Source organism: Varanus komodoensis, unplaced genomic scaffold, assembly GCF_004798865.1.
Source record: "Varanus komodoensis strain SLA01 unplaced genomic scaffold, ASM479886v1 scaffold5, whole genome shotgun sequence".
Classification (NCBI taxonomy): Eukaryota; Metazoa; Chordata; class Lepidosauria; order Squamata; family Varanidae; genus Varanus; species Varanus komodoensis.
The window spans coordinates 10656977-10672216 of NW_025336087.1; the positions used below are offsets into that span (position 1 = coordinate 10656977).

The 15240-nt window shown below is 42.7% G+C and overlaps 1 protein-coding gene across 1 annotated transcript in view; it reads left to right on the top strand.

The window, feature by feature from the left end:
- The first annotated feature begins 3618 nt into the window (after positions 1-3618).
- The window catches only part of HOMER1 (homer scaffold protein 1), a 93814-nt gene continuing 82192 nt past the window's right edge, over positions 3619-15240 (top strand). Inside the window, exon 1 of the mRNA XM_044446728.1 lies at positions 3619-4090. Within this exon, the coding sequence (XP_044302663.1) occupies positions 4086-4090 (5 nt within the window). The 5' untranslated portion in view covers positions 3619-4085. The remainder of the gene's footprint in view (positions 4091-15240) is intronic.

Here is a 15240-nt window from a genome sequence, read left to right on the forward strand (position 1 = left end):
TATTTGTGGTATTTTTATACCATCTTCAGCAAAAAGCTCTTCAAGTTACATATGATCAATTAAACAGGATAGTCCCTGCCTGCAGTTTTACAATGATGTGACATACAAGAAGGAAGGAGTGGGAACAGAAGGGGGAAAGAGTAATTCATTCAGCAGGGTTCATGCAACAGCTTTGCTTTCCCCCTCTTATAGCCCTCACTAAAGCATGCTGGAATGGCTCCTGGTGGTGACAGTTTAGAGAGGGGACTTTATGATGGTACAATATAGGACAACAATTTTATTTGACCAGTTGGAGGTTCAAATAACTTCACATTTGCTGTTAGTACAATTTTTCATGCAGAGAAAGAACAGTGACCAGTTTTAAGGGTTTCCCCCCCACCACCCTATTCTAGGTGTTTATATACCACTTTTTGGCAGTAAGAATAAATTTTAAACATTACAAAAAAATTACAGTAAAAAAATTGCACTGTCAGAGCAATACAGCAGTGGAACCAGTTGCCTGGAGAGGTTGTGGACTCTCCCACACTAGAGACATTCAAAAAGAAACTGGACAGCCATCTGAGTGGGATGATGTAAACTGGTGTCCTGCAACAGCAGGGAGTGGGACCCAATGGCCTTCAAGGCCCATTCATAATTTACTATTCAATGACTCTATGAGTTTATGCTTCATTGTTCAATGAGGTTTTGTCCTCTCCCTGTAGTAGCAGTTAGGGGAAGGAGAGACCACTTTACTTAGAACATCAGAAGCTAGATGATGACAGCTCACCAGACTGTTTCTGTTTCTTCTGAGCCTCTCTCAGGGCAAAAAGGCACTACATTGTACACAGAAGGAATGGCCATTGACGGAGGCGGTTTTGTGAGAGAAGGAGCTCTGGTTAGTAGCTTGTCCTGGCTGAGATGATGGTTGGGCTTTGTTGTCTCTGCTCCCTCAGCAACAGTCAGATAGAATATCTGCTAATACTTGACATTTAAAGAAAATGAAGGTTTTCCAGAAAGATAACTTCATTCTTAGTAGTTATGGCCCTGCCTCACATTTCCTTTCCAACACAGTGGAAAAAAAGCTAAAAATGAGATGTATGCTTACTGGTGGAGACAGTGGTCCATCCCCAGAAGCCTCCTCACTGCAGAAACCTCTCTCTATATATAGCTTGCACTGTATTGGTTATAGTTTTGGGGTGAGACCAGGGGAGACCATGGTTCTAATCCCCACTCAGCCATGAAGCTCACTGGCCAGTCACTTTCTCTCACACAATTGTTTTGAGGACTGGGATGGGGGTGGGGGGTGGCAGTGGCAAATGAATACTGTGCAGTATCTTGAGCTTCATGGAGGAAACATGGGATATAGATGTAATAAATGAAATAAAATCTAATAAATAAAGAAGTACTGGTTGCCACAAAAATAGTTTTACAAAAACAAACTCAGAGATGGCCAAATTATTAATTTTTTCAGGAAAAATGCATTTAAAATCAAATAACACATCTAACAAGCCACTTTCAGAACAAAAATTACATTTCATTTACTTATGTATGTATATATAGCCTGCCTTTTCCTCAAAGAATTCAAGGTGGCATATATAATTCTCCTCTTCCTCCTCTCAGTCTTATTCTTACAACAACAACCCTTTGAGGTAGGTTGGACTGAGTCTGTGACTGGCCCCAAATCACACAGTGAAATCCATAGCTGAGTGGGGACTAGAACCCAGATCTCCTGAGTTCCAATCCTGCACTCTTAACCATTACACCACAGTGGCTCTCTGAATGCTTACGTATATTAAGCATTTAAGAATAACTTTTATGAGAGGGCACATATGAAGGAATATACAAAGCCTAAGTAACAGACCTTTATGATGTGACCATTTCCCCCCTTTGGGGCAGCTCTTAGCACCAGTGATTTCAGCAGTAGTGAACAGAAATCTTAGAGAGCTATAATAAGATGCTTGGTTTGCAATTCAACTTGCACCAGAATCCAAATCTGGTTTGCCGCAAGAAAAAAAACCCTTGCTATTTTCACGGAATGATTTCACTTTTGGAATATGAAGCTACAAACTATGAGATGACACGTAGTTTCTTTAAACACACATTTTTTGAGGATAACTACGGGGGTGGTTGATTAGATAAAGCACCGGGGAACAACCAGCTCCTGGAGGTGGGCTGCACCAGAGGCCGGCCCAAATCAGTCCCTCCTCTGTTTTCACTCCTGCACAGCCCTACTCCATTCCCTATTTTAGAAGCGCTTCCGGCGGCGTGGAACATTCTGACATCATCCCCCGCACCCCGGTGACGTCAGCGCCCGGAGCAGTTGTGTGACGCCAGTGCGTAGGGGAACGTGGTGACGTGTCCTATTTAAAGGTCCCCAAGTGGAGGATGGAGACAGAATGAGCAGGTGCTGCTGCCCGCGTGGGAAGTGTAGCTGCTGAGTCGCAGAGAGAGGCTGCGCCGCGTAGTCCCGCGGAGATAGCTGGGCCTGAGCGGAGCGGTAGACAGTGCTCTTCTCGGGTTGTTCACACGCCGCCGCAGCAGCGCACCCCTTCTCTCCAGTCACCCACCAAACCCGCAACACGCCTTTTTCCTCGCTCACTCCCTTTTTTAAAGTGGCTGCAGGAGGCCAGAGCGAAGCAACAGCAAAGCGCACTCTCTCCGTTCCTCTTGCCCTCTCAGGCCCCGAGCGCGGAGGGGTAGGTGCGCTTTCCCGTTCAGTGCGCTGCGCGGGAAACCGATGGAGGGAGAGAGAGAGGGAGCGGCTGGCTGACTGAGGCGGGGGCGTGTGCGCGGGCGGCGTTCGGGAGGGAGGTGTGAGGAGGTTGTGAGCGGGCGTCGCGGGCAGGCTTTCGGAGGAGAGGAGCCTAAAAGCATCAGCTCACGGATTGACCCTGGGATTGGGAAGAGCCACGTTTGTCCGCGCCAGGGGTGGCTGAGGAGCTGTAGAGGCAACCGCCCTCCCGCTGCCGCCGGTGCCGCTGCAGCAATAGCCCGCGTTGGGGCCCCGCTGCTGCAGAGAGGGGCGAGAGGGGCTCTGCTGCGATCGGCGCCGCCACTCCTCCTCTGCCGCCGCCTCTGCCTCCTCCCTCGCTTCTGCTACTACTGTGAATGATTGATCTGCCATTCTCCAGCCGGATCCGGGAAGATGTTCTCCCGCTGCAGAAACAGGCGTAATTGAAGGAGACTTGCCCAACCTCGCCGGGATTAGGATAGGCGCCCCCCGCCCTCCGTCTTGCATCGTCGCCTCCTGCCTTTTAGCTCCTCAGCCCCATCATCTTGTCCCGGTTGTAGGGGATGCGCGGCCGGTGCCCTGCCTTCGCCGCCGTTTTACTGGAGCCCGATGTCAGCGCCAGCGAAACGGCTTCCTCCGCCTGCTACTGCCGCTGCCGCTGCTTGGGAAAATGAAGCAACACCCCCCATCCTGCTGCTGCTGCCGCCGGCGGGGGTGTTAGAAGGAAGGGCGGCGCGCAGCGCTGCGCACACCGCAAGCCCCCCGATTCCGCTCTGCACCTGAGACGGACGGCGATCCGGGGCTCTCGCTGCTCCGGGGCATTTTAATTAACTGCCGAAGGCATAAGTGCTTCTGTGGGGTTTCTGATCCTCCCTGCTAGAGGCGGGCGAGTGCCTCTCCTCCCTGCAGAAGGAGGGTTGGCTTGGTGCTGCTGCCTCTGCTACTACCTCCTCCTCGTCCGCCGCCTCCTGGCAGGGAGCTGGAGCTGCCCCCTGGACCCCGTGGTGCAGGGGGTGCGGAGAAGACGGGCTCAGGGAGGCTATGGGGCAGATTTCCTTAGGGCTGACTCCCTAGGCAGACTCCCTTTCTCTTCCTCCTCCTCATAAGGGTTGTTTGTGGGGGGGTCTTTTGGCTGCGCTCCCACATGCCTGTAGACTCTAGCGTTTAAAATCCTGCTGAGAAAGGAACGCAGGGTCACCTGGATTTCGTGGAAACACCTGGGATCTACAACAGGAGAGAGCAGAAAAATAGACGTAGAGGAGTGTCGGCATTGCTAACTGGCCGGGGTACACTTGCAGCGTTGTAAAAGGGCGAGAAAAATCCTATAAGGAATTGGTCAGCTAAACAACTCGCACTGCACGTCTCATTGGTCATCATGGGGTAAGGATTTCATATTGAATCTAGGAGTTGTAAAAGAGGGACGTGGGTATCTGACATGCTTACTTTCTCTGGAATGTTTATCTTTAAAAGGCAGGCCAAATCATATCCCCATTACTTGTAAGGGGAGGCACCATAATTAGTGAATCTGCTGCTATCTGAAGCTTAACTTCAGAATACCTTCTTTAATGGTCAAGTAGATCCCAAGCTTGGTCAGCAGCAGCACTGACAAATGTCTGAAGGGCCATGAATTGAACGATCTATTAAGGTTTGATATGTGTAATATCAAAAATTACTGGCGTGTTTCAAGTCACAAGGTGCCAAACAATTGTTGCTCTGGTTTTATCAGCTAGTGCTGTCACCTCTTTGATCGGTGATGTGGCTTTCCATACGTGCTGGAATCCAAAGGAGTAAAACACTTCTTTCAGCCAGCACATACACACTCTGAGATCATCCTCTGTAGGTAAAATATTTTAAAATTGCAGTTCCTTTTTAGCTCTGCTTCTTGTTCTCAAAAGTGAGGAAGATGGCTCCTTAAGCAGTTTTTGGGGTTTGGGGAATAGCTTTTCCAAAGTTCTTATCACCCTTTGGTTCACTGGTGATAACTGGTACAGCTATGGTATAGCTAAGTGTCACTTTTGAAAGCATTTTTCCAGAAATGGTATTCTGCTCTTTATTCTTAGTTTATAACATTCACAAGTTATCCAAACAAATAATTTTAGGATCACTTGTGAAATTCACTGAGTAATTTAGACGTTTCTCTTTCTACACTATGATTCTAGGTATGTAATTAGCTTACATTGTAGAATACATGTCATCTCTAACTAGTAAAATGTAATAAATAGCACTGTTCAGGTTTTGGGAGGTTCTTGTGGGGTACCTGGTAATTATGTTAAGTAAATGTCCTGGAGGGACACTTTAGAAAGTCAGTAAAGGGGGAGTTGCCAGCATCTTAAACCATATTCTGTCAAGTGTCTACCTGGCAAGTGATGTTACCATATATATAGCTATTTTTTATTTCAGGTTGGCAGTTGGACTGTCTGGCCAATATTTTTGAGTAGGGTTCCTAGTTCTTGGTGCTTACTGCATGGTCAAGTTTGTGTAATGAATATGTATCTGCAGCAACACTGCTTACCAGGTGTCCCTAACACAGTAGTGGGGCACCTCCAAGGGTGCCCATGAAGCTTTCCACTTCCTGCCTCTTCAAATTAATGTTTAAATAACATTCTTGGAAAATGTTAGGACAGTCTACGTTCTCTCCCTTTCTAGCCTGTTTCTAGTTCTTCAACCCCTTTAACTCACTGTTTTTCTTGTTCTTGGCCTCTAGCCTTGCTCTTTCTTTACCCCTTTACTTTGCTAATTCCTCCTCCCTGCCAGCCTTGGGCCTCAGTATTTCCCTTTATCCCACTACCTTTTTAGCGCATTTGTGACTATCCAGGCCTCCATCACAGCCGTTATGTCATGTTCTCAGTCAGAGCTTTTTTAGTGCCTGGTGTTAACAGCAGTTTCTCAAATTCCCAAGTGTTTCCACAGATCCAAAAGACTGGGGGCCTTTTTGAGAAAGTGTTGTGGACCCCACTATGAAATGGCTTCCATGTGGCTAGTCACATGTTGGCTGCTATGGAGGCCTGGCGAGTCAAAAGTGAGATTGTAGAAAGGAGAGAAATAATGTGTTTGATGTACAGAAGGAAGAGCAAGGCTGAAGGCTGGGAAGGATAGAGACAGAGTAAGGTTAGATGCTAAGAGAATGGGAAACAGTAAGCTAACGAGGTGGGTGGGATGGAAATAATGAGATGGAAAGAGAGAGAAGATCATTCTAACATTTTCCAAGATTTTACTTAAAAATTACTTTGAGGAGACAGAGTGGAAAGCTTTGGTGGGTCTGCTTGGAGTCCCGAGTTCTAAATCTTATTCTTTGCTTGTGTAGATAATAGGGTTCCCCCAAATATTTGAGGGAAGACTAATATTTCCTTCCTGTGAAAGGTGGCTTGAACTTAAAGTTGGTTTTGTGGTGATTTTCTTATCCACAGTCTCATTTCAATATGTTCTATAATTTAACTGATTTGTACTTCACCCAGAAGTACAAGCATTCTTTTTTATGGGAATCACATTCTCTATTCCAAGGACTGGAATAGAACTGAGAACCTCCACATGTAAAATATGCTTTCAATACAGTAGTAAAACTATTGCCTTTTTGCAGAACAATTAATTGTTCTTTTATCTCAGAATGCTTAATAAACATTCTGATTTCTTAAAAATATAAATCTTATTTCATTCTTCTAAAAGGTATGATAACCAGCATGTATGCTCAGCATAATCCAACATTTCTTGGTCAATCTGCTAGGCACTAAAGCTAGGGGCCCAGTTTTCATTATCACCTTGGCTTAAACAAGTATTGTCTAAACCTTGGTCGCATGGCTTGTTTGAGCCAAAAACAACTGAAATAACTCATGTTCTGTTGTTGAATCATTTGAGGGTTACTTCCCCCTTGAACAAGCCATGCTGCCCAGCTTCAGGCAATATGGCAAACTACACTCCAGTGGGTGACAGGTAGATGGTACCCGGCACACATTGCAGTGAGTTGTTTAAGCAGCAGTGATTGTGTGAACCAGTCCAGTATCAGTATTAAGCTACTATACTACTATTATATCACTATTAATACCTGCATCTGGATTCCAGATATTAATCTTTCTCTTTATTTACCCTAACCCCATAGAACACCCGTAGATTAATGCATTTGAACATTTAAGATTTGTAGAGAGAATCCGTGGGCAGAAGAGAATAAGAATCTAATCTTTCAATTGCAATCCTTTCCTGTGAAACCCAGCTTTTGTATTTTGTTAACACAATTTTTACATGTTTCTTTATGGAAAATATGTAACTGGAGAAGTGTGGGGGGTGGGTGGGTATAGGTTTTCCTATGTGTAGTTTTTCCAGTCTAATTTGAATACCTCAAACCAGCTATTAGCTCTTGAGAGTGAGAACTGATTTGCTGTTTCTCAAATTCCCTAACCAAAGCAGCCACAGGCTACTGAAAAATTAAAGAAAGGCATTGACGTGGTTCACATGACATGCTAACCCGTTGTGGGTAACTTGCCATGATGAGTTGTTGTATCATCCAAACTTAGACTGCTTCCCATAAGGCAACAAGTCACCCTGAAAACTTAACAAGACATCAGATTGTGGTCAATGATCACAGATCACCTTAGTGCTGGAAGTATGGAGGGGAAAGTAAGAGAAACCACAAATCCCACTTCTGTTTGTCCATATTAAGGCCTGCAGTGACATTTCCTGAACAGCTGCTGTAGTTCATGCATTAGACTTGTGTCCATTCTACTTTGGCCTGTGAGGGTCCTATTTTCCAGCACAAGAGATTAAATTGGAAGCAATAATACCACATTAATTAGTTAATTTATCCTATAGCAATTATAACTAGTTCTTCAATTCATTGTAATGACAATCAAAATATTTTTTCCATTGTACCCAAAGATAGTATGTATGCTGATTGCCAAGCTTCTGCAAAAGGATCTTTGCAGCTGTTAACATATAATTCACCATCACCACTAAATCTCTGGGGATCTGGTCTTTAATATCACACAGGAATATAGTTGTTGGGGTTAATTGCAACTTATAGCCTGCAATTTATCTTGTGCTGTTTATTATCTTCCAATATTCTGTGGGACAAAAGTTCATCTACTATTACACCTCCAACACCTACCCCTTACTGCTGGGAACATCTTAGAGAATCTGGCTAGTGCCTAATACCATGTGTTATTTTTAGAAGCTTTTTCTAGAAGTTGTATACATTTGTACACATTTTTGAACAGATGCAATTTCGTTGCTTTTCTAAGATGTTAGATTAAATCCACTTTCCCGTTTGTCTTTAGTTACCTCTGTTCCCTTAACCTATCTATTAATGTTTTATATATTTTGGATAATTATCTATTCTGTGTGTTCCAGCTAAATAACTTCTCTAAAATGTATGAGGTATAGCCATTTTTGTTCCCTTAGTTGTTTCATGAATATAATTTTAATTTTTAAGTGCTGAAAAAATAGAGAAAATTGAACTTCTGAAGCTGCTATGTGTATTGAGAAGTGATTTCCCCCATTAGCACCAGGTAGCAAAATACTTGTAATGGTATGGTATTGGGAAGGGAAGAGGGCTCATGTATGTTTGAATTAATATGAATTGATATTTTAAATGAAGCTATGGATTTGCCCCTCTCCCAGGTTGTTTGCTAGATAGCAAATTTGGCCTTTGAGTTGGCTTCCATTAGATAATCCTTAAAGTACCTGTTTACAGTATGGGTGAATAGCTCAAGGCACTCCAGATATGTCTTGGTCTACAGCTGACATTATGCCTCACCTTTGGCTGTGCTGGTTAGGACTGATACGAGCTGAAGGCCAAAACACATGGAGTGCCCCGCTCACGTATCACTGATTTATGTAATTTTACCTGAGTTCCACTTGTATTCATTTGTCTATGGCAAGTAAAGAGTGCCTGCAGGTGAGCAGATGGGGAAGTTTATCTAAATTACTTGAGAATCTTGCAGAGTGGTAGTTGGGCTAGTCTGTCGCAGCAAAAATATGGAAGATAGCTTTCATGGGCTAACACCCTTAGATTAGTCATTAAAAAAACCCTTAAAAACACTAAGGATTGTTTTTGGTGTTCTAAGGTGTTGAGGGCCACACCTGTACATGCATGCACACACATGTACTTTTATATACAATTCACACAGAGAGATTACTCTGAAAGACTTTCTGGAGAGACAAGTCTTCAGGCTGTTCCTTACCCTAACTACTCTGACCACTGGCTACTTTTCGGATTATTTCATGGAATCTTATAGGCAAGAAAGAATACCCTAGAAGCAAGGTTTATGGTACCTTCTATAGGAACCCTGTTTTTAGAGCATCCCAGGAAACAAGCAGGAGCCATCAAGCACTGCTTCATAAGAAGTTCTTTGACATGTTGGTTGGTAGGAACCATAGAACCCCTTCCTAGACATTTTTCTTTTTTAAATGCTACCGTTGTTTTTTTGTTTTTGGAAAGAACAGGGGCTTAGGGTTTGGGAAGACACTGGATAGGGCTTGGGTGCCTTTGGGTGGTAGAGAGTCCAAATTTTTTGCACCCCACCTTACACAAGCACAGGGTAGCCAAAGATATTTTGCTGTCTGTGGAACAACAGATAGTGCCTGGGTTCACCTGCTACAATAAGCAATCCTGTGCAGTTACCACAGTTCACAGGGTTTGGTGTTTAGTTTTTGTTTTGTTTTGTTTGTTTTACCTCTGTGTGCCTGAAAGTTGGGCTCATGGTGGTAACTTTTCTCCATTCCACCATCTCCTTCCTAGTTTAGTCCTAGTCTTCCTACAGGCAATATCTAGGAGACACTGTGGGCAGGAATTAGGCTCCTGCTTTTGACAGCTGTGATTGCAAGCCAAATTCAGCTCACCACTGCTGGCAAGAAGTTTGTTGCATAACCAGGGCTTATTCCCTGAAATGGAGTAAAGAGGATGAGGGAGCTGATCAGGCACCCTCACTTCCTGCTCCAAAGGGGACTGCTGGAGCAGGGTAACATGTTTGCCTGATCCATACTCAGGCAAAAGGGAGAGAAATCAGTTGGGCAGGCCTCCAGAAAGGAGCAGTGTCACTCAGCTGATTCCCCCGCTATGCACCTGAGGGTGGAAAACCAGCTGAGCTGCAGTACCTGGTTGGGGACAGCTCCATGTATCTGATTTCCTGGCTCAATCCCCTTTGCAAGAGCGGAACCACTAACTGTGTTGCCCACAAGTGCCTTTCTGGCAAGCATAAGTGACAGGGGGTGCTTGCCCCCCCCCCCAGAATGGGAGGGGGCAGCTGAGGGTGCAACCCCCAACCAACCCAGCTCTTTTTCACTCCTCCCACATGTGAGGAGCTGTGGGGGAATCAGCTGAGTGGCACATCACCCCATTGAGCACTGCCACCCAATCGAGTATTCCCCCCTCCTGCTGTCAGGTGTGGTACAGGGGGTGGTGGGGAAATCAGCTAAATGGCACTGCTCATTGGCCACCCCTGCTCCAGAGAAGATCTTTAGGACAGGAGGCAGGCAGAACATGGACACCTCTGACCTCTGCAAAGTGGCAGCAGTCAGTGCTGCTCCTTGGCTAGCTGCTTAGTACCTTCTGGCCTTAGTACCACAATGGGTTGTATTTTCTGTGTTTGGACAACACAGTGAACTGTTGTGGTCCTGATAAAGCATAGAACAGACCACTGTTTCTGTTCGTGGTTTCTAAATACCAAACATACCACCCTGAAATACAATGGCAGTGTTCAGATGACGTGACAGACTATCAGTGATAAAAATTCACTGTGGCTTGTCCTGTTGTGTGAACCCACCCAATATCTTTCTTGACCCCCAGAAACCAAGATGATTCGTATCCAAAGCTAAATTACATTAATTGCTGAGACAGAAAATCCCATAAGTAGCTCTTTTTGGAAGTTTAACTTTTGTATAACTTTGTTTATAGGCTGCTAAAATGGCACAAATGAGTTGCATTAATTAACAGGTAACTTAGTAAAAGACCCAGTTAACATGATCAAACAATCCATGGTTAACAAGCTGTAGGATATTTATGAACACATGCGTACATGCTGGCTCTCAGAAGTGGCAAGCAAGCAGAAGTCATCTTGCATGCCCCTATGTGGTCAGAGCAGTCCCTGGGTTGTGTAACACAAGAATGGACATTACATGTGCACCAAGTCAGAAAGGGTATGCTAGTAACCTTTTTTTGCAAACCTGCTTGCAAGGCTATTCTAATAGAATGCATGAAATAGTGCAATAAGGGTTTTTTTTTGTTTTACTTTTGCTTGTACTTCTCTTAATGTCGCAATGAAAAGAGACCCTTTGGTACCTTAAAAACTTAATACGTTTATTGTGATAGAAGCTTTCATGTGCTGAAACCCACTTTGTCAGAAGCGTTGGAACCTGTCTTTTTACTGTGATACTTGGGGTGAATTTTAAAAAGTACTTAGAGATTTAGTAATCTGACATTAGAAAGTGATAATGACAATGGCAAGGATTATTGTGATTATGATAAAAATCTGCTAGAGTGGTAGTCACTTTGTTCCCTTTTATTACTCTTGGTCAAAGAATTGTAATTATCTGGGTTAATAATCAGATGACTCACATTTTCTATAGAATTTTGCATAGGCTGTTCATGTATGTATATATCTATAAAAAGCCTAAAATAAATGAAAGTCTATCTCTATAACAAGTTGTGTTTTAAATTTTGGCTAAGCTTTTTGTGGTATCTGGCTGGATTCCAATCAGTCGTTGGGTTACTCTAATTTTGACTCAGGTACATATGATAGCCAGCAGCTACTGACATAGCAGTTGGCTAATATTTCATGTTTGTACAGAGTAGATTTATCTAAGCTCCAGAAACATTTTATTGGAAGGCCAAACTTGATGTGCTTTAAATACAAGAAGAACCACCATTACATGTACTGTTCCAGTTGCATAGAAAGAGCTGAACTTTGGGTATGTAGTTTGGCATAACAGTTTGCATGAATGGTTTAACACCCTCAGCAATTCAGTCTCTGCCTAACTTCCTCCAGCATTACTTCCCCATGCTTTTCTCTTAGACAGAATACCAGAACACACATAGTGCATTGCACAAAAGTGTTTGTGAGGAGAGCTGTGGTACCCTCCCTAGGTGATCCTTGTTTCTCTTCACATTATTCCCTGCTTTATACTTTTTTCTGTAGAAGGAACACCAGAAGTTGCACCATGATACCTTGCTTAGCTCTTCCAGAAAAGGTGGTGATGAACATGAACAGCCGAGAGAATGGCTTTGTATGAAGAAACAGCACTGCCATGTATTTGTGGCAGTGTTGTTTCTTCCCCCTCTTCTTGCACACTGAGTTGGTTGGTGTGACAAATGACCCTCCCAATTATGATTTATTAAAGTAATCCTAGACTGTTAACTAATTTACTTGGAAGTATTTCCATTAACATCACAGATGTAGCAGCAAATGCTATGTATTTGAAAATAAAGCAAATTGGTGAATTCCTGCATCGCAATATTACATTTTCTCCTTTTATAGACTCTTGCAGAATACTTAATTGTATACCTTGAACGAATTGTTACAATTAAGTACCAACACTTGCACACACAAAAGGACTACAGTTTTCTTTAAGCAAACATGAACTTCTCTTTTGCAGCAAGATTTGACATCTCCAGTCTTCCTTTCTTTTGTCAGATGCTTTTCTCTTTTTTTGTTTTGTCAGTACACATTTGTAAATTATTTAAAACTTAAGTTAGATGACACTCAGCACAAAAAATAAGATTTCTATTTACCCAAGCCTGTTATTTCAAATGTCAGTCTTGTACTTTGCCATTAACTGCTTCAGCAAGTCTGTAGTAACACCCTGCTCCACCTGTGACTTTGTGCAGCTTACACTGCAAAGTTTGGTACCTGGAAGATAACAGAAGGAGGAATAGGACGCAGAGGGAAAGATAAATAAGGATAAATATAAGCATGGATCCATGATTTATTTGCAAATTGGGTGTGGAAATTGGATTAAACAGGTGCTCTGGGATACAATGGGCAAAAAAGTGTAGTGGTTAGTGTCGGAGTTCTGTGTTTAAGATCCTTGTTCAAATTCCTGCTCAGTCATCAAATTTACTGGGTTCTATTAGGCCACTCGTTCTCACACTACATATGCAGTGATACAGACTATTTATCTGCAGAGTGAAGGGAAATGTAAACAGGCTGCATGTTCTAGCCCCTTGCTTGTTTTCAGTAAACTGGGAGTTTGTTTTCTTGTTATGTGTGAATATGGCCACTGTGCAAAAACATTGCCTTTAAATGATGACTTTGGGGGAAATATTAATTCCAGATTTGAGACATTGGTCAGAGACTGACCAACTATGATCCTAGGCACTGGAAACTGGTATCTGGTTCTATGAGCATCTGCCCCAGAATAATCTATTGGTCATAATGCACGAGCAGTTTCTTGGCTTTTATGCTTTGCCTTCAGCTGACCCAAGCTCTGCAGTTTGCTCTGTTCTCAGCTTCTGTGTATTTGATTTCCTGCTAAGAATGACTATAACTCCCTGTCTCAGGGAAGAACTCAGTTCTATGAGTCCTGGTTTGTATAAAATCTGGCACTACAAATAAAGGCTCGTGGTTGGTAGCATTGGATTTGTAAAAAGTTCCTAGGCTTGAGATAAAAATCTGATGCACAGTGTTTATACATCACCTTCCAGTTAAGTTCTAATGCATCTTGACACAAAGCATGAGAAAGATGCCAATAGTCATGCTTTGTGGCACATTTGCTTTTGGAGTGTGCACTACTATACCACCTGCTACTATGCCAGTAGAAGATTAGGGTTAAGATCCCACCAGTGGAACAAAGGAACAGGCTTTTGTTGTAGAGTCACCCTGTTTCATTCCCAAGCTTTTCCAGATGTAGTCTTCGATTTATACCATCCTGTGTTTTCCCTCTGCTTCCATCTTTTTTTCCTTTCCACAAACAACTTGTTAAGGCAGGAAAGATTGCATATCTGTTCATTGCCTTTTGATTGATAGCACTAAAAGCAGTCTGACTGGAAAAACTGAGATGGTTGTCTTATGTCAGTACAAGGAGCATTTTACAAGTTATCTGTCACATTAGAATCATATTAAATAAGTCTTGACTCATTGAAAAGAGGTATAAAATGTCATTACCATTGTATGAAACTATTTGGAGTAGATGTTTAATGAATTTGGCTTTATTAAGTACTGTTAAAACACCATGAGGTCATATACTGATGTAGGAAATATTTCCATTTAAATATATCTATGCAGTGGAGAAGAGGGGAGAAGGAGGTGCTGTTAAAGGAAAAGATGGAACCGCTAGCAGTTTCATTTGGAGAATCTTCCTATTGGAGACAAAAATGTGAGAACTTCCTCATGAACAAGGAGTAGAAAGGCTTTGTAGCACTGATGCACACAGTTCAGCCATGTAATCTGATAGATAAGAGCCACTGCTTGGTATTTGAAACTGTAAATTGCTGGGTCAACTCATATCACTCCACTCTTAGTTTAAGATGCATTGGGTATCTTGGAGCCTCCCTTCCTGTATCCTTCTACCTATGACTGGCAATCATGGAAGATGGAGACACAGCTTTGGGGTTGTTGACTATAAGCCTTGCCATAGAAGCAAGGTACAGTTTTGTTGTTGTGACAGGACTGCCAAATTGCCAGACTTCTTGAAGTGTCTGTGCATTGCTGTTAGCAGCATCTTTATGCAGTTAAATTTAAAGTCAGTTCATCTGACGAAATGGACATGTTGATTTATCTTGAATTCTCTTTGTTGTGAAAGAATAGTGTGATTTTTATTTTTTGGTCATGCCTTAGCTGAAAATTGAACATACAGATTTGTGCAGCACTCTCTAATATGCTTTTGGCTTCGTAATGTATGTGGAACATCAAACTATATAATGAAACAGCTGCCTAATTTCTTGAGTTCTGTGCAATCTGTCACATCCCATTTTTGATATCCTACTTTTGTTGTATAACCTAACCCCAAGTCAAACACAATTTAGTTCTCACAGGGAATGTATATCTTCCCCTTTAAATGCTGTGGCAGATTCTACATTGGCACCCATAACTCAGTTGTAACTATCAACTTTGAGGTGGTGTTGCTGTGGAAAAATCATAATGAAAAAGACATCGAGGATACATTAAGCTGCTTTCTACATTGTGTAGGTTGAATCTAAAATGCAGACAAAGCAAAGATATAGCAAATAGACCGTGTCTTATTTTGTTTTCTTCCTGATTGTACATGTTGCATACTCATTTTTGCAAGGAGCAACAATGATCTAATACAAACTAGATATGGATCTTGGATGAAGCAACTAGATCCATATCTAGTCTTGAATGGTACATCAAGGCAGCTGGAGACTGTTGAAGATAGAGCATCTGAAATCTGATGAAATGGTTCACATTCAATTTCTTGCGTAAGTGAAGAAAGTAATCTTAGAATCTTAGAAACATTCCTTGGGGGGCAGGGGAGACACAATCAGTAAAAATAAAGTGCTTTATGCCACCTTAAAGACTAACACATTTATGATGGCATACGCTTTTATGAACAAATTTCATCTGACAAAGTGGACTCTAGTCCAGAAA